This window comes from Lonchura striata, chromosome 5, assembly GCF_046129695.1.
Source record: "Lonchura striata isolate bLonStr1 chromosome 5, bLonStr1.mat, whole genome shotgun sequence".
Taxonomy (NCBI): Eukaryota; Metazoa; Chordata; class Aves; order Passeriformes; family Estrildidae; genus Lonchura; species Lonchura striata.
This window is the reverse complement of record NC_134607.1, coordinates 30162887-30186566: the sequence shown is the minus strand read 5'-3', so window position 1 is coordinate 30186566 and position 23680 is coordinate 30162887. Positions and strand designations below refer to the sequence as shown.

General features: G+C 39.7%; 1 protein-coding gene across 3 annotated transcripts in view; it reads left to right on the top strand.

Moving 5' to 3' along the window:
* The window catches only part of PLXNB2 (plexin B2), a 248868-nt gene that overhangs the window by 159849 nt on the left and 65339 nt on the right, over positions 1–23680 (top strand). For all 3 annotated transcript variants that reach the window (XM_021555245.2, XM_021555246.2, XM_021555247.2), the window contains 6 exons: positions 10505–11615; positions 13288–13470; positions 14383–14505; positions 18283–18383; positions 20526–20652; positions 22067–22217. In XM_021555245.2, the coding sequence (XP_021410920.1) occupies positions 10505–11615; positions 13288–13470; positions 14383–14505; positions 18283–18383; positions 20526–20652; positions 22067–22217 (1796 nt within the window). The remainder of the gene's footprint in view (positions 1–10504; positions 11616–13287; positions 13471–14382; positions 14506–18282; positions 18384–20525; positions 20653–22066; positions 22218–23680) is intronic.

The window sequence follows — 23680 nt, the reverse complement described above, 5'->3', positions numbered from 1 at the left end:
AGTATGGAGAGTACCAGCAGGTGCTGCCAAGTTAAGCATGTCTCACTGTGTTTTTCTTGCTTCTTGCTTCTGGGAAAGCCATAGGAAACAGAAGAGAAACAAAAGAGGTGTTTCCAGGTGAGGTTTGAAAAGAGATAGGAAGTCAATAAGGCAGTGAGTATGTCTGAGATCCCCATTGAGATCTGAAAATTACCTGAGGTTCCTGTTCCTTTATTTTTCCCCCTTTTTTTTCTTCTACCTCCTACTTTGTAATCTGAGACTTTACACAAGAGTATTCAGGCTGTTGTAGCAGCACCTGTAAGAGAAGAGAACTTGGAAGCTGTGCCTAAGAAAAAAAGAAACTAAGAAGGTGGGGGGAGGAGCTGTAAAAAAATGAGAAAAAATGTGTAAGGCAAGAAAAATAAAAAGACTTTTTAAAAATTGTCATGAACATAAATCTGAAGGACAGAGAGAAAAAAAAAACCTCACTTTAATCTCAGAGTGATCAAAATCAGTAACACCAACATGAGGATACAAATGGTCCAAATAAGTTTAAAAAATTTTAAGACAAACCAGATAGCTCTGATTTATCTCCAGTGGCAGAGGATAGGAAGACTCTCTATTCCTCATCTATGTGTTTCTTAGCTCCTGACAGTCAATAAACTTTCAGTTTCAAGAGTTTTCCTGTCTACCCCTCTCTCTTTGTGGCTTGCATTATCAGCTGCCTGAGTACAATGTATATTGTAGTACTCTATTGAGTGTGTTCAATAGCTTCTCATTTTCATAGAACTTTTGTCCTATGTCTCAATAGTCCTAGATAAATCACTGGCACAGATAGATAAATACATGAAAATTAAGAATGCAGGGATCTGTTAAACCTAAATACAAAAACAAAATAAAGAGAAACAGAAGAGTAAGAAGATAACATGGTGATGAGGCAGGGAATCACGCAGCAGACACACTACCAAGTGAGTGGTAGAATCGGAAGGAAAGGATTTTTTTTCATTACTCACCATATTTGCATTTCATTAATTTATAAGTTAAAGTTTATTTACCCCACTGATTTATAGGGTCAGCTTCATATGGCATTATCATTGCAGTTTATACACGGTTCTTGCTTGTATTAAGCCCTATGACACTGTAATATAACAGGAAGACAAAAATGTTGGCTCTGCCTGGTGCCAAAATTCTGCATAGCTTTAAATGTCTGTGTGCTGTTCTGGAGTTGTATCTTAGTGAGGAAATGCTGGCTCTTTGCAGCTCTCCTCTGGCTGTGCTGAGGTCAGCAAGGGGCACATGCAGGTTCACGCTGCTGACACGGGCTGGTGCTGCTGCGAAAGCTGCGGCTGCAGCAGACATCGGAGCGGGGTTTGCTGCTTCTGCTTTGAGGAGGATGGCAAGACTGATTGCCTGCCTGTGAACTCCCAGTTTGCATTCATACATGCTGGAAGTGTCCTTTTGACTTGAATATTTCTTTGTGCATGTGATAAATGGTTAATTACAAGGTTAATTACACAGAAGAACTGGTTCTGGCAAGGAAGGAGCCAGAGTATTTTGTGTTTGTTTCCACATGGTCATGCTCACATTCCCCCACGCTGGAAGAAAATCCGCCTCCTTTCTGGCTTCTTCCAGGGGAAGTCCGAGACCAGTCCTTGAAGATGACCTTATAGCACTGAAAACAAGCAATTCGTTGTTGAAGCATGGAGCTGGTGACAGAGTCTCCTTTTACTATCAGTATAAATGCATCTTTTTCCTTGTGCTGCAATACCCTTATTAGTGCAAGGAAAGCCAGCAAATCAGCACTATCCTAACTCCCTGGGCTTTCCTTCCCATGCTACAGACTCTCATTTTCTGCAGGTTCACCAGCTAAAAGAAAATAATATTTTTTCCTGGGTTGCAGGAGGGATAAAATAACCTAGGAGTTACATGGAGCTGGTGCGTGTGCATGAGGCATCCCTGCTTTCTGCTGGGCTTCTGTGGCCACCTTGCATAGAGGTTGCTGCAGGAAGTCATCCCCCCTTGAAGCTCAGGCAGCTGCAGCAGGTGTTTACCCTTGTGGCCAAATCAGATTTGGCCATTTGCAGGATCAGGTAGCATAAAAGTGGAAGTGGCTTTGGGAGTGTCTGGAGTGGCCTGTGGCCCTGTGCTGACTGCAGACTGATTCAGCTGGATGTTAGTCCATAGGGCATCACTGGGATTAATGCTCAGTGAGATTGTAGATAAAAATAAGATTTTTTTTTTTTTAAGAGATCTCATGGCTTCAACAAAATCACAAAGCAGGTCAAAGAGGAGATTCTGTGGGTTCAGATTCCTGACAAGTCAGCTGCTTGCTATTAAATGCATCATTCAGCTGCTTTTCTTACAGATCAACTACATCTTTGTAACACCTGAAAAAGTGAGGCCTCATTAAAATGAGTGCTTCATTGCTACTGAGAGAATGGAAAAAAGATGCATGTAGAGTCCCAAACTGAATGGGAGATGTGGTGGTCCAGGAAGGTGTGAATGCAGGTCTGCTTCTGCAGTGTTTCTCTTCTCTGGGTGTGCTCCTGCCTGCATTAGGGCTGAGGCTGGAATGTGAATGTGCAACCCTCTGATTTGGGATATATTATGAACACTTGTCTTCATAATAAAAAATAGGATTTGAAGAGACCTTTCTGGCATAAGCTAAGCTTGTCTCAGTGTAGTTTATAATCTGTAATTGCTGGTAGTGAATGCTGTCAGATGAGGTCTTTCCACAGCAGCTGTTTTTATTGACTTTTTTTTAGGCTGTTTGGCACTGTAAAATCTTGAAAGCATTTTCACTTAAAGAAATTTTATTTTGAATCCTAACACCAGCCAAAAAACCCGTCCTTGCACTATGGCAGAATCTATGGTGCAAACGATCTTCAAAATCAAAACATTGCCAGGTCTGACTGAAATGAACCAGGGAATTCATTAGAGTCTCTGCTTCGAAGAGTGCATATAAATCTGCAAAGTGCTACTCTTCTCTTTTGTTTACCTGCTGATGTTGCAGAAACAGGACATTATTGGAAGTTCTGGAGTGCAATAGCAAAAATTTTTAAGCATTCATTTTCTGAGTCTCATTACCTGTTGTTAATGCTCTTTTGAGTGACTCCTAGTTGAAAAATTCAGGCTCACATGGCTCCCTCTTGCTCTGAATTTGAATCTGGATCAGAATATTAAATACTTTAAAGTTCAGGTGTGCATGGATGAAAGGTTGTGATTCCAACTACTATTAGTGTTATTAATTTAGCTTGAAGCTAATAACATAATTATTAATATGAATTCTGAATTTTCTAGCTCTTTGCCTCAAATTTTTAACACAGTCCTGCCAATTTTGCAGAGTTCATGAGCATCCTTGTCATAGGTATGCTGGGATGCTGATGGATATAGAACCTACTGTAAAAGGCAGTTGTGTTTCTCAGCTGTTAATACAATTGCAATGCCTGGAGAAACCTTTTCTAAGGTGGGACAAGAAAACATCTCTGTTTGGCTTGGTGGTATGTTTTACTGTGATTGCCAGGGTACTCGAGTTGGATGACATACCCTGTTTAATCCCCTCCCTACCCCTTTGAAGCCTCTGAGACGTGAGAAGAATTTGGTGATCTTTGGTAAATGATTGGTTGTTCAGGTTCCGAAAACTCATATTTTTAACTTGTGTGAAGGCTGATAAGGATGTAAGCAAAAGTAAAAAAAAAAAAGTCCTTAAATTTCCCTTTGGATCATCTTGCTCATACAACATTTCCTCATCCTTTCAAATCCGTCCTGCTGCCCTTGAGATCCCAGTTAACCAGGCTGTGGGATGCCACAGTGTCTACTTGAGTTAATGGGTTATCTCAAGCAGTGAGTTATCTGAGATCTTTTTGCTGCTGATATCCCAGATCTTCTGAAAGATGAGAATTTCCAGAGTGATGGAAACATCTTCTTGCTCATGGCCCTTTCCCAGGGGGAGCATGCAGTGCATACTCTCCTCTCCCAGACACTGCTGGCCTCTGCTGATGAGTAGGCACAGGATATAGATTTACTCCTCTTCGGACCAAAGTAAAACTCATTCGTGACAGATGAACCCATGGTATAGGTATATTGGGTTTGCATAGTAAGGGTTTGGTGATGGAGACTATAAGGGTGTTTTCTGTGAGAAGCTGCCAGAAGCTTCCCCCCGTCCAACAGAGCCAATGCCAGCTGGCTCCAAAACAGACCTGGAATGGTCAGGGCTAAGTCGCTCAGCAATGATGGTAGCATCCTGGGATAAAAGATTGAAGAAGGGGAAAAAACTACTGTGCAACAGAAGCAAGAAGAGAGTAGTAAAAAAAGAGTCAAACAACTCTTTAGACACCAAGGTGAGTCTATAAGAGGGAGGAGGTGCTCCAGGCACCAGAGCTGGGATTCCCCTTCACCCGTGGTGCAGGCCATGGGAGGCAGCTGTGCCCCTGCAGCCCATGGAGAACCACAGGGGAGCAGAGATCCACCTGCAGCCCCTGGAGGACCCAACACCTGTGGACAGTTCATACTGGAGCAGGCTCCTGGCAGGACCTGTGGCCTGTGGAGAGAGGAGCCACACTGCAGCAGGTTTGCTGGCAGGATTTGTCACCCTGTGAGGGACCTGCCCTGGAGCAGTCTGTTCCTGAAGGGCTGCACCTTGTGGGAGGGATCCACTCTGCAAAAGTTCATGAAGAACTTCAGCCCGTGGAAGGAATCACTTTGGGGAAGACCATGAAGGACTGTCTCATGTGGGACAGAGCACATGCTGGAGCAGGGGAGGAGTGTGACAAGGGGGGAGTGGCAGAGACGTGTGATGAACTGATTGCAGCTGCCATTCCCCACCTCTCTGCACTGCTTGCAGTGAGAAAGTGGAGAACTTGGGAGTAAAATTGAGCCCAGGAAAAAGGGAGGGTGTGCGGAAAAGGTTTTTTAAAGTTTGGTTTCAGTTGTCATTATCCTTTTCTGATTTTAATTGGCAACAAATTAAAATAATTTCCCTAAGTTGCAGCTGTTTTACCTGTGACAGTAATTGATGAGTTATATCTCCCTGTCCTTATCTCAACCCCTGATCCTTTCATCATATTTTTCTCAAGCCGTTTAGCCAAGGAATGGAGTGACAGAGTGATTTAGTGGGCACCACAGCTTATTCTTGATATAAGAAACCCAGGTTTTTAGTAACCTGAATTTGTGTTTCTGTGTGTCTTCCATTTGTTTTCCCAGGGACTGCAGGAAACACCAACAAAATGCACAGGGACTGAGGGATGTAACATTCATTATTTCCTTGACAAATCTGCAATTTTCAGCTAGTCCTTTTAACAGAAGATCCGTGTTAATATAACTAAAAAATATATAACTAAAACTAAAAAAAAAAAAAAAAAAAAAAATTATATTATTGACAATTACTCAAACAAAGAAAAAAAACAACATATAAAAATCTGTCTTGTGAAAACAAGAAAAACTTGTGTCTTCTACACCAGGAATAGAAACAATATTAAAGTATTTTGTCCATATGTTACCAGTTTACAGTCAGTTTAACCTGATGGGAATTTTTGTTCCATATAAAGATAGTCTATACATCTTAGCAAATTGTGTTTTGAGAAGTGAAAGGGAAGGAAAATTGTTCCTTTTGAGCAGTATGGGCTATCACAACATCTAAGGAAGAGGATATTGGTTTCTCATTCTCCACAGTATGACCTCCCACAGTTTTCTGACCCACAGGTCCCATCTGCTAGCAGCAAACTGTCACAACTATAAGACGCCATCATAGTGATCACTACTCTCATTGGTTCTACCAATTTTGGATGTGTGGCACAGTATATCAACAAAATTGTTCCTTTCTGTCCAAATCCAAAACCTTTCTAGTATGTTGCAATGCTTTTTGGAAATAGGTGTGAATCCTGCAGTGTTGTTTCAGGTCATTCATTCTCTGATCCATCACTCATTTGTTTTAGGAAATAGTAGTAAAAGTTGTAACTGGGGAAGAGTTTACTTTTACCTACAGTTCTTGAAAAAGTAGGAGCTTTCAAATCCAGACTGAAAATCTGTTATCCCCTGCTTCTCATACATTTTTCAGTTTCTGGTTTGACTTCTTTTGAGCCCAAAACTGAAAGCTGAATTCTTTTCAACCTCTGGCACACTTAATAAAAGCTAAAATGTTAATCAAAATGAAAGAGAAGAGAATTTTCATTCATCTTTCTCCAAATAGCTATGTCATTGGAGTGAATTCTTTGGATTTTACCTTTTTCGTGTCACAGTTTTTGAGTCCTTTTTACCAATTTTTTTTTGAAAAATTTATTTTGTACATCTTTTGGAGTCCCTCTGATTAAGGGGAAGTTTGCTGGAAGAATCACAGTTTTCTGCCTCTCGCTGTTAAAGCATATCTGTACCTGCCTTGCTTGGCAGAAGTGCTTGTCTCTAGACCAGAATTTCAAGTAAAAAAAATCTTGTCTGGACGAGATGATTTAGCAGGGCTTAATTAAGCATATATGTGAGTAATAAAGAAATACTCCACAAAAAAAACCCACAAGTTAAAATGGCAAGATTGTTTCTTCAGTGAAGATTTTCTTGTCCATTGCTTTTTGGGAATAACACTTGTTTTACTTCTCAGTTATTCCGGTTTCAGACAAAATTTGGTATTATTTCACTTACAGCTGAAGCAAAACTAAGAAATTAATTAGAGTAAAGCTAAAGGTATATCAAAGGCTAAGTTGATGGGGAATGGCTGGAAAGGTGAAGGTTCCTGTGTTCAGGCACAGCAAATGACTTTACACTGAAGAACACCTGCCAAGTCCAGGCAGCATGGTGCTAGTTCTAGTTCTTAGGGCTGTTTGTAATAATGCAAAGTCAATTTGAAGCTCATTTTGTGCTTGTAGATGCTCCTTTTTTTTTTTTTTTTTGCATGCCTTTTGAAGAATTGGGTGATATTTAAGGTTATTGGTCTTGCATGAGTAGAAAGATACAAAGTTATGGGTACTTAGTTTGAAATTGAACTCTGTGGGGCAGAGCTCTGGTAGTTGTGTGATTACAAACACAGTGTCTCTTTATGGCAGTTCCCCTGTATGAAGTGTTCTCCTGCATGCCTTGTGTTTCCTGCACATAAATCCTAGAATTTCATATTTCTTGTAGGAAGCAGTAGTGGGGACAAGAGGCTGGATGGAGACAAGACTTAGAGAGAGAGAAAAAATTATGTGAGCAAATGCTCTGTTGGTCTTCTTATATCCTGAGTCTTGTAAAGGCTTAAAACTAAGAGCAAATTGAGGGTGGAGGGTGTGTGGCAGCTCTCAGGACCAGGGCATGACTTGAGAGTAAGCCACCCAGGCCTGTGTGTAAATAGAATATGTGACTAAGCCATCAGAAATGCATTTCCTGTGCAGAACATCATGGATTCTGTGCTCCAGCCTATGCTTCTTACACCTTTTCTCTTGTGTTTATACAACGTGTTCATTTAAAATGGAAGTTTTTCACAGCAGGAGACTGCTTCTTGATACATTTCCAGAGCACCTAATTCAGCACAGCAACCGTGTTAATAACAGCTCTGGCATTCTTATCACACCAGCTGGTCATAGAAGGATTCTTCCAGCTGCTTGTCCCAATTAACTTAAAAACAGGTGTAAGTGGCCTGTGGTTGTAGTTCATCTCATTTCATGCTATTTGCTTTTTAAATTTTCTTAAGCCTGCTCTTTGATAAGTGAAGGAGAGTTTACATCTGAATCTCTTCATAGTGTATGTAATTTTTATTTACTATTTGCTTTGGAGAGAGGATGGAAAGTGAAACTAATAAGGACAGAGAATTATGAACTGTTACCTTGCATAGAGATCTCAACTAATCTGATGGGGGTTGGCATTAGACAGGAGTGGCAAGGAGTAAATAACAAAAGCAAACAAATAAACAAACAAAGATAAGGCATTATTAATGGAGAGTGCATGTAGTTCTGAATAATTTAAGTAAAAAAATTTATAAGTAAACAAGGCAGAAAATAATAGGGAGAAAGCATTACCCATTTTTATACAGAGAATTAATTAATCCTCTGAGAGACTGGTTTAGACATGCAAAATTTATTTTTTATTCTGGTTCTGGCATGGACCAGCAAGACTCTTCGTTCTTCTGGGACAATGGCAGGAGTATTGCAAATGCAGCCTCTGTGTCCTGCATGCCACCAATGGACAAAATGGGGGTTTTCAATCCACTGAAATACAGGAATGTGGAGGGGAATGAGTACAGAAATTAAGGTACAATTAATTATTTTCCATTCATTTAAGGCATATTTTACAAGTAGAGTTATTTATGGGGGTTTCTTTGAGAGCAGAGATTATAATAATCTAAAAATAATTACTTTGTGAGAAAAGCAGGACCAAATTAATGTCAATTTTGCATTTGATCCTTTTTCAATAGGCAATAGAATTATAAGAACATTGACATGTAAAAAACTGTATGAAAAAATACTGCAGTAGTGTGTCAAGCTGGTTTTTTATTTCATTGAAGATAACTATAAGGGATAATATTTGAAACTAGATGACAAGCATTATCACATATCATTTAGTAATGGAGAAGTAAGATGGGATCAAAGCTGGAAAACTGAAGTCATTGGAAGCATTAAGAAAAGAGAAGAATTCAGAGGAACTCTGGGCTCCTTAGAGCAGGTCAACTGTTGTTGTAAAGAGATCCAACACTTCATTACATTGCAAAGCATGTGCTAAAGTCTGTGTGTCTGGAGAACAGGCTATAATTCTTAGCCTTTTCTTGGTCACTGTCATAGGAACTCAATCTATCATTAGAAAGTCCGGCTTGTGCTGCTGGTGACGTACTCTCTTGTCTTTGGCATCATTTTATAGCTAGTACTCAGTTTGGTACATGATAGGAGCTTCAGCAAAACAAGATAGAAGTTAGCATTTTATTTATCCTGAGTTACATTTAGTAGTTTTTGGGGATTTAGGAGTTCAGTTCACTCTGATTTTAGAGCAGTTTTTCTCACCATCGCACGTGTATTTTCTTCATAGAGGAGCAAAACATGCTCAAATACTAGAGGACAGGCATTGTCTTTACGCATTGCTGGCAATGCTGCGCTGGTTTGGGGAGCTCACAGATGACTTAGGCTCACAACAAAAGTCCTTCCTTCCCTGCTCAAACTTTTACATCCAGGGTGTTAGCATTTATTCTTAGTTATCCAGTATAAATGATAATTCAGCCATTCTCTTTCACATCCCACCAGCATCTATCGCTCAGAATAGTAAGTAATATGTGACAAAGGAGCATGGTTCCTTTATTGTTATTTTTTAAAGTTTTTTTTTCAGTTTCTGGTTTTAGCATTTCATGTTCTTTTCCTCCTTCCATGAGACTATTGCTTGTTAGATTGCTTTGTTAAATTTTTCTCTAGTCTTTTCTGTGTTTTTAATTGTTTCTGTTCTATTTATTTCCTTTCTATTTTATTTCCTTTCCTCTTCTATTTTTTCATCACTCCAGATATTTTCAGATTTAACTTGAGATTCCCTGCAAATTTACAGGTTCTTTTCTCATCTGATTAAAGAAGCCCATGGCTGACTTTGAAAATGAAGATATGATGGATGTATTTGATCCTCCTCCAAACAGTAATCATCTTCTTCCCCTAACATCAATGTGTCCAAGCATGCCACTTTTTGTTTTTTGCTCTCAGAACTAAACACTTTGAGGAAACATAAACAAAACGTTCAGGCCTTAGGAAGTCAGCCAAGACTCTTCATTTAACTCTTAGATTAGAATTAGACCCCTGCTTACAAGTTTCAGAAGGTCTTTCTCTAATTCCAACAGGTTATCTGCTTGGGAATTAATTATGAAAGGGATTTTAAAAACGTAACAGAATCATACTCCCCAAAAATTTTTAAGTGATGTTCTTAGGACAGATTTGAAACTATTAAATTGCAGTGCTCTAGTGAATGAAAGTGTTGGAGTTTAACGCGTACCAGCAGAAAAAGGCAATGTTGCATATTAAGGGGTTTACCATCTTCTGGCTTCACATTGATGAAGGATTAGTGTAATGCCTTCTCAAAAAACATCAGCAGCCAGATCCAGACTTGCTTGTATGCAGTGGAAGGTTTTTTACTTTCTGGGGAAAGCTCACAATACAAAATGTTGCCAACACTTTTATGTAAATTCCCCACACACACTTCTTAAGGAGGAGCTACCCGAAACTGGGATTTTCCAAATTATTTTTAAATGTTCAGCAATAAATAATTGACACAGTATGATGCAGTCAGAACAAGCACTACCACATTTTGTCACTCCATGTTGTTTCAAATTGGCTGTTCTCATTGTACTTTAGCACAATCATGTAATCAATCTAATTGGTTATATGATCATCATTTAGACATATGACCTTGCTAAATCTTTCCCCAACAGATTCAATTGCTAGGCAATTAACAGGATTTGAGGTTTTCCATAATCTTCATGCTGTCTACATCTGCACTAGGATAAGCTTATTTAAGTAATGAAAAACTTCCACATTTCTCAGTTTTGTGTAAACTGTATTTTTCTATATGTTTCATGTTATTATTTTCTTTCCCTTTTTAGGTACTACATAGAAATGGCTTTATGGATCTGGACACTGACCATCTTGAGCTGTTTTTGCATCACCTTATCCAGAAATGAGGAACTGAAATTTTTTCAGAGTGCTACAGAGCTAAATCATCTAACAGTGGATAATGACACTGGGATAATCTATTTGGGAGTGGTAAATGCACTGTATCAGCTTACAGAAAACCTGGAAGTAATAACATCTGTAGAAACAGGTCCAAGAAAGGACAACAAAAAATGCACACCTCCCATTGATGAAAATCAATGTAAAGAGGCCGTACTGACTGACAATTATAACAAATTACTGTTGCTGAACAAGGTGGATAATACAACTGTGGTATGTGGAAGCCTTTTTAAGGGAATCTGTGCCATCAGAGATCTACAAAACATTAGCAAAGAGAAGTATTACGTAGACAGTAGTGGAGAAAAGTCCTTTGTAGCAAGCAACGATGAGAATGTATCAACTGTGGGACTGATCACTTCCTTGAATAATGACCAAGTGCTGTTTGTTGGGAAAGGGAATGGACCAAATGACAATGGGGTCATAATCAGCACTCGGCAGCTTTACGCCAGGGATGGGAAAGACATTTTTGAAATGTATACAGACTCAACAGCTGTTAAGTCAGCTTATCACTCATCAAGTACACAACAATTTGTGGCAGTTTTTGAGGATAAAAATTATGTTTATTTTATTTTCAATCAACAAGAGAAACAATCTATCAACAACCGCACACTCATTGCACGTCTGTGCAAAGATGATGCCCATTATTATTCCTACTTTGAAATGGACTTGGGTTGCAAAGATGATGATGGTGCCTATGACCACTGTCATTCTGCTTACGTCTCTACCCCTGGAGAAGAACTGGCTGAGAGCATGGCTCAGGAGCGACAACATGCAGATACTCCCTCAGATGACAAAGTTCTTCTTGCACTCTTCAGCAAAGTAAACAAAGATGATGGCTCTCTAAAATCTGCCATGTGTGTGTTTTCCTTGCGGCAGATCAATGAAAAGATGGAAAAAAACCGGAACGATTGCTACACTAAAAAGAACACCAGCTCATTTTACAAACTTTTTTCAGCAGAAAACCCGTGTGAATTACATGGACTGGTAATATGAATAATATAAATATTATTTTTAGAATCTGTGTTAAAGTTTGTGAAACATATACAACTACGTGCTTTGGGGTGGCTTTGCGCTAAACTGCATTAAGATGACTGAAAACTCAGTAGATGGATTCACTACAGAAATGGAATGGGGAGGGTTGTGGACTAGGTTAAGTAAGAAATCACAAAATTTTGAGTCTCTTAGAAAGGATTTGATGTTTTTTCAAAGGCAAGTGTTGCTTTCTAAATGTATTTCTTTTAAAGGGTTCCTTCTGGTATGGGAGTTATTAAGTCAAATGCAGGGATTTTTTTGCATCCATGAGCAGCTTCCAGGTGATCACTGTAGATAATTGTAATTTCAGTGTATTTACAATGCTCTTAAATGGTATTAAGAATCTTTTAGATGTATCTGTAATTCAGCATTTTTTTCTCACTTGTATTTGTATTAGACAACTGAAATACCCAGATTTCCTGTATTCAGTTGGTGTTCATATTTTGATGTCACTCAAAATACTTGCATAGCATGGTAGACCTCCTTTTATGGCCTGTCATTACCTTGACTACAAGGTTTTTGAAGGGTACTGTTACAACAGTTCAGTTATTGTTCTTCAACCTATGACTGTCTCTAAGAGGCAATTTTCAGCATTTCTGTTGGCTTTATGATTGTTTTGCCCACACGACTCTATTCTCAAGCCCTGCTTGTGCATGCCACTCATTCATTACTACAGCCAACCCTAAACTGGGTTGAGAAATAGAATAATCTTAAAAATAACCCAGCCAGCTTTTAGGAGGATATCTTAATTTCCCAATCCAAGCAAGGTACACACTTGCATAAGCAGCTGTTTGAGCACAACTTGAGAAGTGGTGTGCTATAGTCCAGGGAGAGGAGTGAACAGCTGAAGAGATGGGGCATGGGAATACCTTTTTTTGGTATTGACCCATAATCTTGTCAGACTGAAGCCTTCTCCTACACAGTAAGTCACTAGTGCTGGTGAGTCAAAATTGCACATTTTGCTTCGAACCACCAGTGTGACTTGCTACACTACCCTGCATATGGAGTGAGCATCAAACACAGAAATCCTGAATGTGATGAGTGGCTGTGGCTCCTGACAAAAATAAGGTGTGGATTTCCAATCAGAAACATGGTTTTGTTACCAAATATAGCAGGAAAGGCAAGGTGTGAATGAACTTCCTTCTGGTAGCTCTTGCTGCCGCTCAAGATTAAATCATAGTGCGGAGGAAGTATTTTTAAGTTCACGAGACAGTTGCCAGGGAGTTGCTTTTTTATGGATTGCAGCAAAGTAAGAAACAAAACAGCAACTAAAAAAGCAGTTGTCAAGGCAAAGTTGGCTAAACCAGTCTCTATGACATTTTCATTTTAATTAAACCAACTGGTTAATTTTTAAACTGCTGCTATAATGAAACAGAAAAAAAAAAAATTCTCTCCCTGTGTCTCTTGGAAAGTGAAAGCATGGAAGCAATTCTCAATTAGCAGGCTGCTGTCTGATTACTGCTTGTTGGCTGGAGGGCAAATGCCCAGACAATCCATTTCTCTCTTCCTACGCTCCGTGGCTGAGGGGTATTATATTGTCTAGTACTAGGGCTGCACTTCATTCTTAGCTAGGAATTAGTGATCTGAATGTTTAACATCACTCTGTATTGCTATTCCTTGTTAGAATGCAAGCAAAAATTTCCCCTGCGGCTCCGAACACTTGCCGTACCTTTTGGGAAGCAGGAATGGAGTTATAGAGAAGGCGGTGCTGCAGAAAGAAGGGATGAATCTCACGGCCGTCACTGTGGCTGTGGAGAACGGGCACACCGTGGCCTTTCTGGGAACGTCGGATGGTAAAATTCTTAAGGTAACAAACTGGATTAAAAGACTGGAAGGTATAGAAAAGGTTATGAAGCAAAAGTCAGAATGGGATTTATAAGATCTCATACTAGGAGCAAATTCTGATGGAGCTTGGTTTTTTTCATCTCAAAGAAAAGACACATTATTTCTGATGTACCTCAGCTATCTGATACACAGATTGAATTAGCATTGCCTGAATGACATTTTCCCAAAGGATTATATACCTACTGAGAGCTTTATATAAACAGCCTCAGGTAATCTAACAGCTTTACCCTTATCTCTATTCAAGCTCATACTGATTTAAGAGCAACTTTTCATTTTGCAGTCATTCTGGCCATTCAGTGAATAGAGGTGGCAATACAAAGCCCAAGCTGAAGCTCTGATAAATTCTAGTTGTGTGGTGCTTAAGGCTTGACATCTTTGTGATGTTAAAATATCAAGACTGCAACACCAAACACCTTCTCTTGCTTGAAGGATATTGATTGCCATGTCCAACCTTAAACCTAGCACTGCCAAGTCCCACCAAACCACATGATATGTCATGTGGATGTGGTGCTTAGAGACATGATTTAGTGGTGGACATGGTGATGCTTACCATGCCCACCTCACTATAACCTCCTTTTGGGTAGTTGTAGAGAATGTTAAGGTCTCCCCTGAGCCTCTATTTCTCCAGACTGAACACCCTCAGCCATTCCTCATCAGACATGTACTCCAGACCCTTCACCATTTCTGTTGCCCTTTTCTGAATACTCTCCAGCACCTCAATGTCTTTCTTGAAGATTTGCCTTAGTCCTCCTTTTGTTCTTAATATATTTTTAGAAACATTTTTGTTATCTTATATAGCAATAGCCAGATACAATTATAATTGTGGGGAAAAGGCAACATTAACAACCTTTTTTTTTTTTCTTCCACAAAATAGGTGTTCCTGTCATCCACTGCAACCGAGTACAGCTCTCTTACCATTGAACGAAACAAACCTGTAAAGAAGGACCTGGTTCTTGATCAAACCCAAGAAAATCTGTACGTGATGACCACAGACAAGGTAACATGTCCTGCTTGCATTAAGGACCCGGCTCTCTTTCACTTTCTCTGCAACTTAACCTGAGATTTATACATTTTCCAGTTGTTCCTGGAAATTTCCCTAATTGGTGGGACTCCCCCTGCTCTGTGTGTATGGAGACCTTTCTCAAGTCTAAGCTGATGGACATGTTGTGACTTGGAGAACTGTTATGTCCCTGATGCTTAGCAACAGGGAACAGGAAGTGAGTTCCCCTCTGGAGCTCTCCTACAGGCTCTGTGAGAGGGATGGAGTGGAGATGTTTGACACCAGCATGCCTCAGGGTCAGGCAGCTCTAGCACCCAGTGTGGGATGTGTGGGGTACCAGTGGGTGCTGTAGCTGCCATCAGATCCTGTCAGGAGCACTTCAGGACTCAGGATGCTCTCCTGACGTGCTCCCACTGACACATCTGTAAAGCCACCAGTAGTTTTTGTGAGTCTTTGTTTCAAAAACTAAGAAGCAATGGAGAGAATTATATATTTTGAAAATATTTTCATTCAGCTTCTGCTAGAACTGAGTACAGTAGGAAAAGTCCAAGTTCGCTAGGAAAGGCATGGGCAATCTCTCCTAGGCCCCTTCTTTTTGCTGTAAGGTGAAGGCACAATGGAGGTCTGTAAAAAAATGGGAGGGGAAAAAAGCAAGTAGGAAATGAGAAGGATGCCAGATTTCTCTTCTCCCCCAGGAGTAATCCTCTTCTGACACTTTTCTTTGTGGAGGCTGGAGCTGCCAGCCTCAAACACTTTGTTCAGCAGCTCTCCAGGACTAGCTGGGTGACAGGCTCATCTGCAGCCCTGCCAGTGACATGGAATGCAACATGGAAGTGCTCTGAACCACTGACACAGGGAGAATGAGTGGGCTGTGAAAGGAGAGTATTTGGGAAGGCTATTTTATAAAAGGATTAATATAAATTCCTGCTGTGGGAATGTTATAGCCTAGCTGAAGGTTTTAGGCTAGAGACAACATTGGAAAAAATGCCAGAAAAACAACTTAAAGCATTTAATATTATGACGGTGTGAGAGAGGGGTTACTTTTTTTTTTGGTTGGGTTGGGGTTTTTTTCGGTTTTGGTTTTTTTGGGTTTTTTTTGTTTGTTTGTTGTTTTTTTTTTTTTTTGAGTTGTTACTTCTCATTTGGCTTCTGTTCAGATTTGGAACACAACTTCAAACTTCTGTTCAGATTTGGAACACAACTCCAAGCTTTAGTATTGTCCACAAAACTCTGGGTGGCCTGGCCCTGCATTTGACAAGCTGGCACATTATGAAAAAGCCCTGAAGTCCACACCAGGCTGCTGTGTGTGCTGCTGAGCAATGTAAGGAATAGCAGCAACACTGAAGGAAGACAAGCTTTCTGGTGACAGTCAGCTTAAACTGGTAGAATTTAGAAAGAGAGCAGACAACTTCTTTTCAGAGAAAACAAGCCAAAAAAAAAAATCAACCACTACAAAACATTTAAATTTAGAATGCAGCAAATTTCTTCTGAAGAAAGGATGTAACTTAAATCTTTTCCAAGTAGCTCTTGTAGACACTGCAGTTTCTGAATAATGTGAATAATAGTTTTCTTTTACAAAACCTGTTTAGCTTAAATATGAATAGCTAAAGTTGGGAGCTCTGTAATGGCATTGCATTACTGTCATCTCCAGGAGTTAATTACAGTGAGCAGTCCCACCCACTTTTAGAAGCAGATAGACAGGAGGAGAATGGAGGCCTTCGGAGCTGGGAGAAACAAAGTGACATAAACTATGGGGGAAGAATAAGAGATTAAATATGTACTTCTGGGTTAGGCATGGCTGTGGATTGTGGGAATAGAGATATCAGAACCCTGATTTGTGTGTTTTAATGGTTAAAGGTAAACAATGAAGAACAACTGGCTGCACTGAAAGGCATGCACGCTGCTGAGCTGCCTGTCAGATGCAGACTGCCCCAGCATTTAGAAATTAATTGCTTGGGCTCTGTGAGCACTTGAACAAAGAGGAATTGGTGATGTGGTAGGTGATAACTTCTTTAAAAAGAAATCAGAGAAACACAGGGAAAAACAATACAGAGGTTAAGATCCATAGTGAGAATCAAGCTCTCCTTTCCTGTTTCACCTTTCTCCCGGCTTCTGTTGTGGTACCAAGAGCCGTGGGGGATTTTGAGCAAATGCTTTCAGCAGTCAGTCCCCTCTGCTCCTAAAGTTTGAAGAGAGTGCAGGAGAAACCCCTTGCACCTTCCAACTCCCTTGGAAAGGAGTTTAGCACCCCTGTGCTGCTCATGCTGGTTCATTCCAAGTGTACATCACTGGTAGGATCCCAGGTTCCTTAAGGCACTTAATGTATTTGGAGGAAAGCAGAAGTCTGTGGCAGTCACTTACCATGACTAAGCTTGTTTGGTTGTTTTAGTTTTTAACACTTTTTTAACACTGGATTTAGAGTGCCAACTCAAAAAGCCCTAAAATTAATTTGTTTGCATTTTGTAATTGGCTGTTAAAGGAGCTGGTTATTTGGGTTTGGTGTCAGTTTGGTGGGTTTTTTGTCATTAAGGTCACACAAAACTTGCAGAGATGGCAATCTCTAGGGCTTGTTTATGCCTGCCAGAATTATGAAACAAATATTTTGTCAAATAAAAAAAAAAAATCATTGACTGGATATTAAATTACTTATGGGTGCCAGTTAGCAAATGAGTGCCAGTGATGCAGCTTCAGTTAGCTAAAAAAAAGAGAATGCTGAAAAGGTAAAGCCCTCTATTAATAAATGCAAGAAAATTGCACAATATTGACATTTTCGTTAGCTGAGTCATTTTCTTTAACTCTCCGAATATGAAGAAAAGGCCAAACTCAGACTGTCAAAGTAACTTCATAATTGCCAGTGAGATGAGACTGGCATTATATTAAAATGAGACTATAAAGCCTACATCTCAGAGTTTCTGTTTCTACACTTTTTGTGCTCTTTAAAAGTGAAATGTAGTCATAAACGGGAAGATGTATGTCCTGTTTTCCTCTTGCATCATTGCAGCAGCATAGCTACAAGAAATGGCACTTCTTTCTGTGAGCCAAAGAAAATGTCATTTATTCTCCACACCAAAGGAAATCAAAACTAGAAGCTGTATATTTACTGGAGGAATGAGACATGAGAACTGATGATGTTCTTTCCCCTGCTGCTTCCTGTCATAATTATTTCCATTTTATTTAGTGAATTCCATGGTGGAAGGTTATGCACGGAGAAGTGCAGTAACCCAAAACACCGTGGCTCTCTCACGCTTGCAGACTTTCTGAAATGCCTTCTGGCTGGAAGTGCATTGCCAAACAATTTCACCTTCATGATAGTGATAGGGAGAGAAGAATATTCTCTTTAGAAAATGATCTAGTCAGTACCAAGTTAGTCTTTTGAAAGTATCCACCCTGCTTCTTGAATTCAGAGTATGACTGATGCAGTCTCTGTCCTGAGGTGCAGATTTCCACACATAATATAACCGGAGGAACTGAAAAGCTCAATTTTTGTAAAGCTTGCTCATAATTCTTGATTATAACAATGTCCTTCATTACTTTGAAGACAGATTATATAATACTGGAGTGGGAAAAAAATTCAGAAAAAATATGTGAATTTAGACTTTGTTAAGGGGGAAAAGAACAGACTGGTTTTATACATATTTTGTTAAAATCAGGCTGAGGTCTGAGTATAGTAATACAGCTGCCCCAGGCAATGACACTGTACAGCTAAGCCCACAGATGTTTCCACCTCCTTATGCCGTTTTCAGTTGTTAGGTTTGGCTTGCTCTTGTTTTCCAGGTGTACCGATTACCTGTGCAGGACTGCCACAAATACTCGGACTGTGAGAAGTGTGCCCAGGCGAGGGATCCGTACTGCGGCTGGTGCGTCAGGGAGGGCAGGTGAGTGCTGCCAGCTGTGCTCAGCTGCCAGCTATGCTCAGCTGCCAGCTGTGCTCAGCTGCAGGCAGGGAGCTGCTCCAGCTCTGACGTGTGCTCTGGGTCACTGCTTGGCAGGCTGATCCCATCTCTTCCTACTTGGCCTTATGCTCCTGACAGTCATTTAATTTTATCACACAGGCATTGATATCAATATTCTGTACACAAGTCCCTGTTGACTTCTTCAGATTTGATTAGTTTGAGAAAATATATACTTTTCTGCTGGTACTAAAAATGATTATACATCTTCTAACTGTATGTTTTATCTCTCTTTCAATTGTACAGTCACATGGTCTCCCAGAAAATAAAAAAGTGCTCCCTTTTTCAGATTCAGAAACTATAGCATGTCTTTTAAGTACATCAGTGAAGTGTAAAAAAGAAGATAAAAGAAAAAAGTGTTCCATGTCTAAAACAGAGTGTGTAGCTCAAATGCTGTCTTTACTTAATCATCTATCAAGATGTGTAGCTACAGGAAACCCTCACCTGCCTGTAGGAGAGCAGAAAGTGACATTTTGCTGACTATCTGCAGAGGTTCACTGAATGAATATTCAAGCACATGTAAACTAGGACAGCACTGAACAGCCCTGGAATGTCTCTTCTTTACACTCTGCATTGATTAGAGTGCCGAAAGGGAAGAGCAGTCCTGCAGTTCTCTTTTTGACTACTAAGTTAATTAACCCCTTGGCATGAGTGGTTGGGAATTCGTGATGCTAACTTCTTGCTGTTGGAACAAAGGGGCTGTTTAATTATAATATGCAGATGAATTTCAGGCTTATAGTTTCCTGCCTGAAAATGTGAACTATCACATTAGGTTACCTATCAGCCTGATGTAGCATAATATGGAGCACTGCAGAGTTACTTATGTGGTATGTGCAGGTTTATGTAATATACTGTAACTCCTTCAGCCTGGGGTTTCAGTTGCTCTGGATGAAACCTGAGAATTTGGAATGTAACCTCAAACTCCTCCTGGGCTGCTGGGAGTTGAAGGCTTTGGCATATATCATAAAAAAGGCAATTTTCCTTAGATTTCCCTTCAGGTTTCTGATATGACCACTGACCTCAATATCTCAAAATATTAATGGTTTCTGCGAACAGGCAAACATGAATTTTCACATTTGCTAATATTGTTTCCAAAGGGGAGGAAAAAAGTGCTTCATTTCTAAGTTTCAGTTCTGTCTCATGATCACACACAGCACTTAGTAGTGTGTTTAGGGATATGTTATGTGAATGCTTACTCTGTATGTAAATGATTTGTTTAAAGGAGGTTTGACCGAGCTGTGCAACAGCTGCACTGCATTAAAGCCCCTGATGAGTTAATAGTCAACTTTCTGCTACAGCAGACAGAGATCCTCCAGCATTTTCTTTTAAACTTTGCACAGAATTGAAAGAATACACATGAGACTGTCCCCAACTCAACCAGCTTTTGTAGCCACATGCAGCTTCTGTACTGCAGCATTTCTTCCTGTACTTGAGCTGGGAAAATCTTCCAGTGTTTTTGGTGAGGCCACACAACTGCTCTTGTCTTCCCCTAATTGTAACACTGCCTTGGCAGAAAGAGGTCTTAAATGGTGGCAGTTGTTAATGAAAACACTCCCTACAAAATAGCATTTCTGGTGCTGGCGTTACACAGAAGTTCTCCACAAGCTTGTATGCCCCCAGCAATACTTCTCTGTTGCATCTTGCTCTCTTGAGTGTTGGGTCTTATCAATGGCAATACATAGGTGTCTGCCATTTGACCTGCAGAAAAAAAACAGTCTGTGCCCTCTCATTCCGGATGTTGTTACATATTACAATAAAGATTATCAGCTTGATTTCAGATTGCTCCACTGCCCCATGGTTCCTATGCTGTCACTGCCTGCATTTGGGTTGTCTGATTCAAGGTGCTGTCCAAATTAATATAGGCGCTTGCTCTTGATATGTCAAACCATCAGTAATTGCACCACTTGTTAAAAATTCTCTAATAGCAACCCCATTAGTCAATATTAAAGCAAATTTGTAGTCATCTTGTGTTGTAATTTCAGTCTCTAATCATGAAATTATTGCATAATTCAGAGAAAGCATAGTCCAGCTATAATACTGCTTTGGGTTTTGTTCCTTTTTTTCCAGGTGCACAAAGAAGGCAGACTGTGGTACAGCTGATAAGGAGAATCACTGGCTGTGGAGTTTAAGTGGCACATGTGTGACTATCATTAGTGCAGAACCTCTAAATATGAGTCGCAGAGCTCCTGCTAAGGTATTAACAGGAAGATGATTTCCATAGATATTCGTTAAGCACGTTGATGTGACTACCAGAAAGATGAATATCTGATTTCTTTATGTACAGTGGAGACTATGAATAGGAGGCTGTTTTGGTATCTTAGTCTCTGTCATTTCTCACAGTGCTCTTTCTTGCCTGCTGTCCTTGCAGGTTGAGTTCATGTTTTTGACCTCTGTAAACCAAAGCGATGCACTAGTATGGATGATAAGCACTTAACTGAATATCATGAAAGTGTTGCACAGTGTTGTATAACCCGTAAAAAGTAATTGGTAGGGAAGATTTCATGCTGCCCTTTCAGCTTACTTGAGCATGAACTTAAGTAAGCAGTGAAGCCATAAGGTGTTGCTTTAAAATCAGCAGTGGATTTGCCTACACAGCAGATACATGGAGAAGGTAAATTCAGCATTCAAAATGACTCTGTGACAACAAAACTGAGTTTTTGGAGTGTGATCAGGGTGTCATAGGGTGTCTCTAATTCCAAATGGAGCGTGCCAATGCGGACTGAGTGCTTCCTGGGAGTGTTCAGCAAGTAAAATCAATAAAATGGCTTTTAATTCCTCTTAATCAGAAATAAAGAAACTTTCTTTCAAGTCACTTCAATTCCATTTCTAAATTATGTAAACAGCATTGTGTTAAAACCATTTCTATGCTGAATAAAAATGTTAGTAAAGTATAAATGCTTTCAGTCAGAAAGGGATAATTGTCTTTTCTCCTGGCAATACAACATGGAAAAAGTTAAACTGTATAATTAACCCACTTGAAACATTAAGTCAAGAACAGCATCCCAAATTTCAGCTGAATTGTTTTCTATCCTTGTTAAGTTTTCCCATCTTATTTTGTTATCTTTTAGTTTCTGAAATGCTTTCTTTCTCTGAGGAAGCTAAGATCTCAACACCACTCAGAAATCCTTTCTCAGTATTGGATTTTTTAAATTTGCCTGAGGAAGCCACTTTTCTGTTCATCCCTTTCAAACTCCACCATTTCCAGCCTATCGAGCTCTGTTTTCATTATTCACTAAGAGCACCTAAGGTTAATGTAATATTAATTAATTTTGTCAGGGTTTAAGTGTAAGCCATTCTGTTTACTGTTGCTAAAGTCAATGCTGAGGACAAGAATAAAAGGTTTTGGGTGTGTCTGTACAGACAATTTTGTCCTGGTCTAATGCATTGACAGTACAAGAGGTTTCAGTCTGATTCAACAAAGACAAGCCTGGAATGATTGGTAGAGGTTTAAGGAGAAAAGATTAACAGATGGGAAGAAGTAAAAATTGAAAAGCCATGTTCTGTGATGCTAGCTAAAATATCACCTTTGAAATTGAAATTTTCCAAGTCTTCCTGTGTCTTAGCTCATTTCTTCCAAATATTTTAACCTTTGAAAATTTTGTTTCCAGGTGGAACTGACTGTAAGTCCACTGCCAGCTTTGACTGAGAGTGACAAGGTTTGCTGTACCTTTGGTGAAACCATGCATTCTGCTCAGTTGAAAGAAGGGGTTATTATCTGTGATCCCCCTGATATAATTCCTCCAACACCAAAACATCAAGGTAAAGAAATATTGCTAACCTACATGGATGATAAGAGAAAAGAACATAGACTGCTGTTTCCAGTGTTACACTCTTATATAAGGTGCCTACAAGATGGGTTATTTTCCTCTTCTAGTCCTTTTACCCAAATAGTCTGTTGCTGAACTGTCAGTTTGCTCAAACTTTTTCTGTTCATATATTTGCAAGCTTTAAAATTCCCATTGTTTCTGCTGGGAACCTGAAACACTAGCTTGGTAGAGACATAGACATGGAGTCAGAGAGGTGCTATTCTGTGTCCCAAACAAACAGTTACCCTAATCTAAGCCTAAGCACTCTGACTTGTGGGGACAGAAGAGATTCGTACCTGCCTCATCTATGAAGGAATTCATGTCTGACTCCTTAGTTTTGCTCCAGTCAACAGTACTTCAGTGGCTTTTTTTTTGGTTCATTTTACAAGGCTATCCTTTCTAGCATCCAGCCTTCTGCCTCTTCTTCTGTGTGTCCTCCAACTTCTGCAGAAGAAAGCCTGATGCAAAAATGCTTCATCATATAATTAAAGACTGCACCATTGTTCTGAACCACTGATTATAGGCCTAAGGTCTGTTGCCAGCTATAATTCTGTGCAGTTTCCTAGACAGTTCTTTTTTCATGCCATAGTTCATAGATCTTGATGCATAAACACATGGAATGAGACTCATTACACAACACTGTTTATTATGTATCAAGTTTAAAAATCTGAAGAGAAATTACAAGCAAAAAACATGTGCTCTTACAGCTTGCAGACATACCCCTGAGGATAACTCTTTTATATGTATTATAACAGTCATGAACTGTCAAAGTGCTACTTGGAAACACTTTGTAAGATAAGTTTCAATTCTCTTAAGGCTGAAACAGGTAAAAATCTAATTCTAGTTGCAAGGAGAGTAATTACATTAAAATCTCATTATTGAAATTTACACTAGCTGGGGTATGTCATAGTATCAGATTCTGCTATGATTTAAAGCAGCACTCTGTTATTTAAGGCAAATTCACATTCCCTACATATTTTTTTAAGCAGGACATAAAACAATGGGGTTGACAAATGTGATATCGTGATGTTAACTGTAAGACTAGAAGCCTGTCAGAGAAGGTATTAAAGCAAACAAGTAATCTAGAAATAATATGACTCTCTGAGTTGGTTGCACATCTGAAAGGATGTTCAAATGTAATTATTAGGGTGCTCAGAAACTCAGCAGACACCAGGAGAAGGCAGACAGCTAGAAGTATTCACAGAACCACAGAGTATTTAGGGATATAAGGGACCTGAGGAGGTTACCTAGTGTAACCCCCCTGCTAAAGCAAGTTTACCTAAAGCAGATTGCACAGCATCTCATCCAGGTGGGTTTTGAATGTCTTCAGAGAAGGAGACTTCACAACCTCTCTGGGCAGCCTTTTCCACTGCTCTGTTACCCTCAAAGTAAAGATGTTTGTGTTCCTATTTAGAT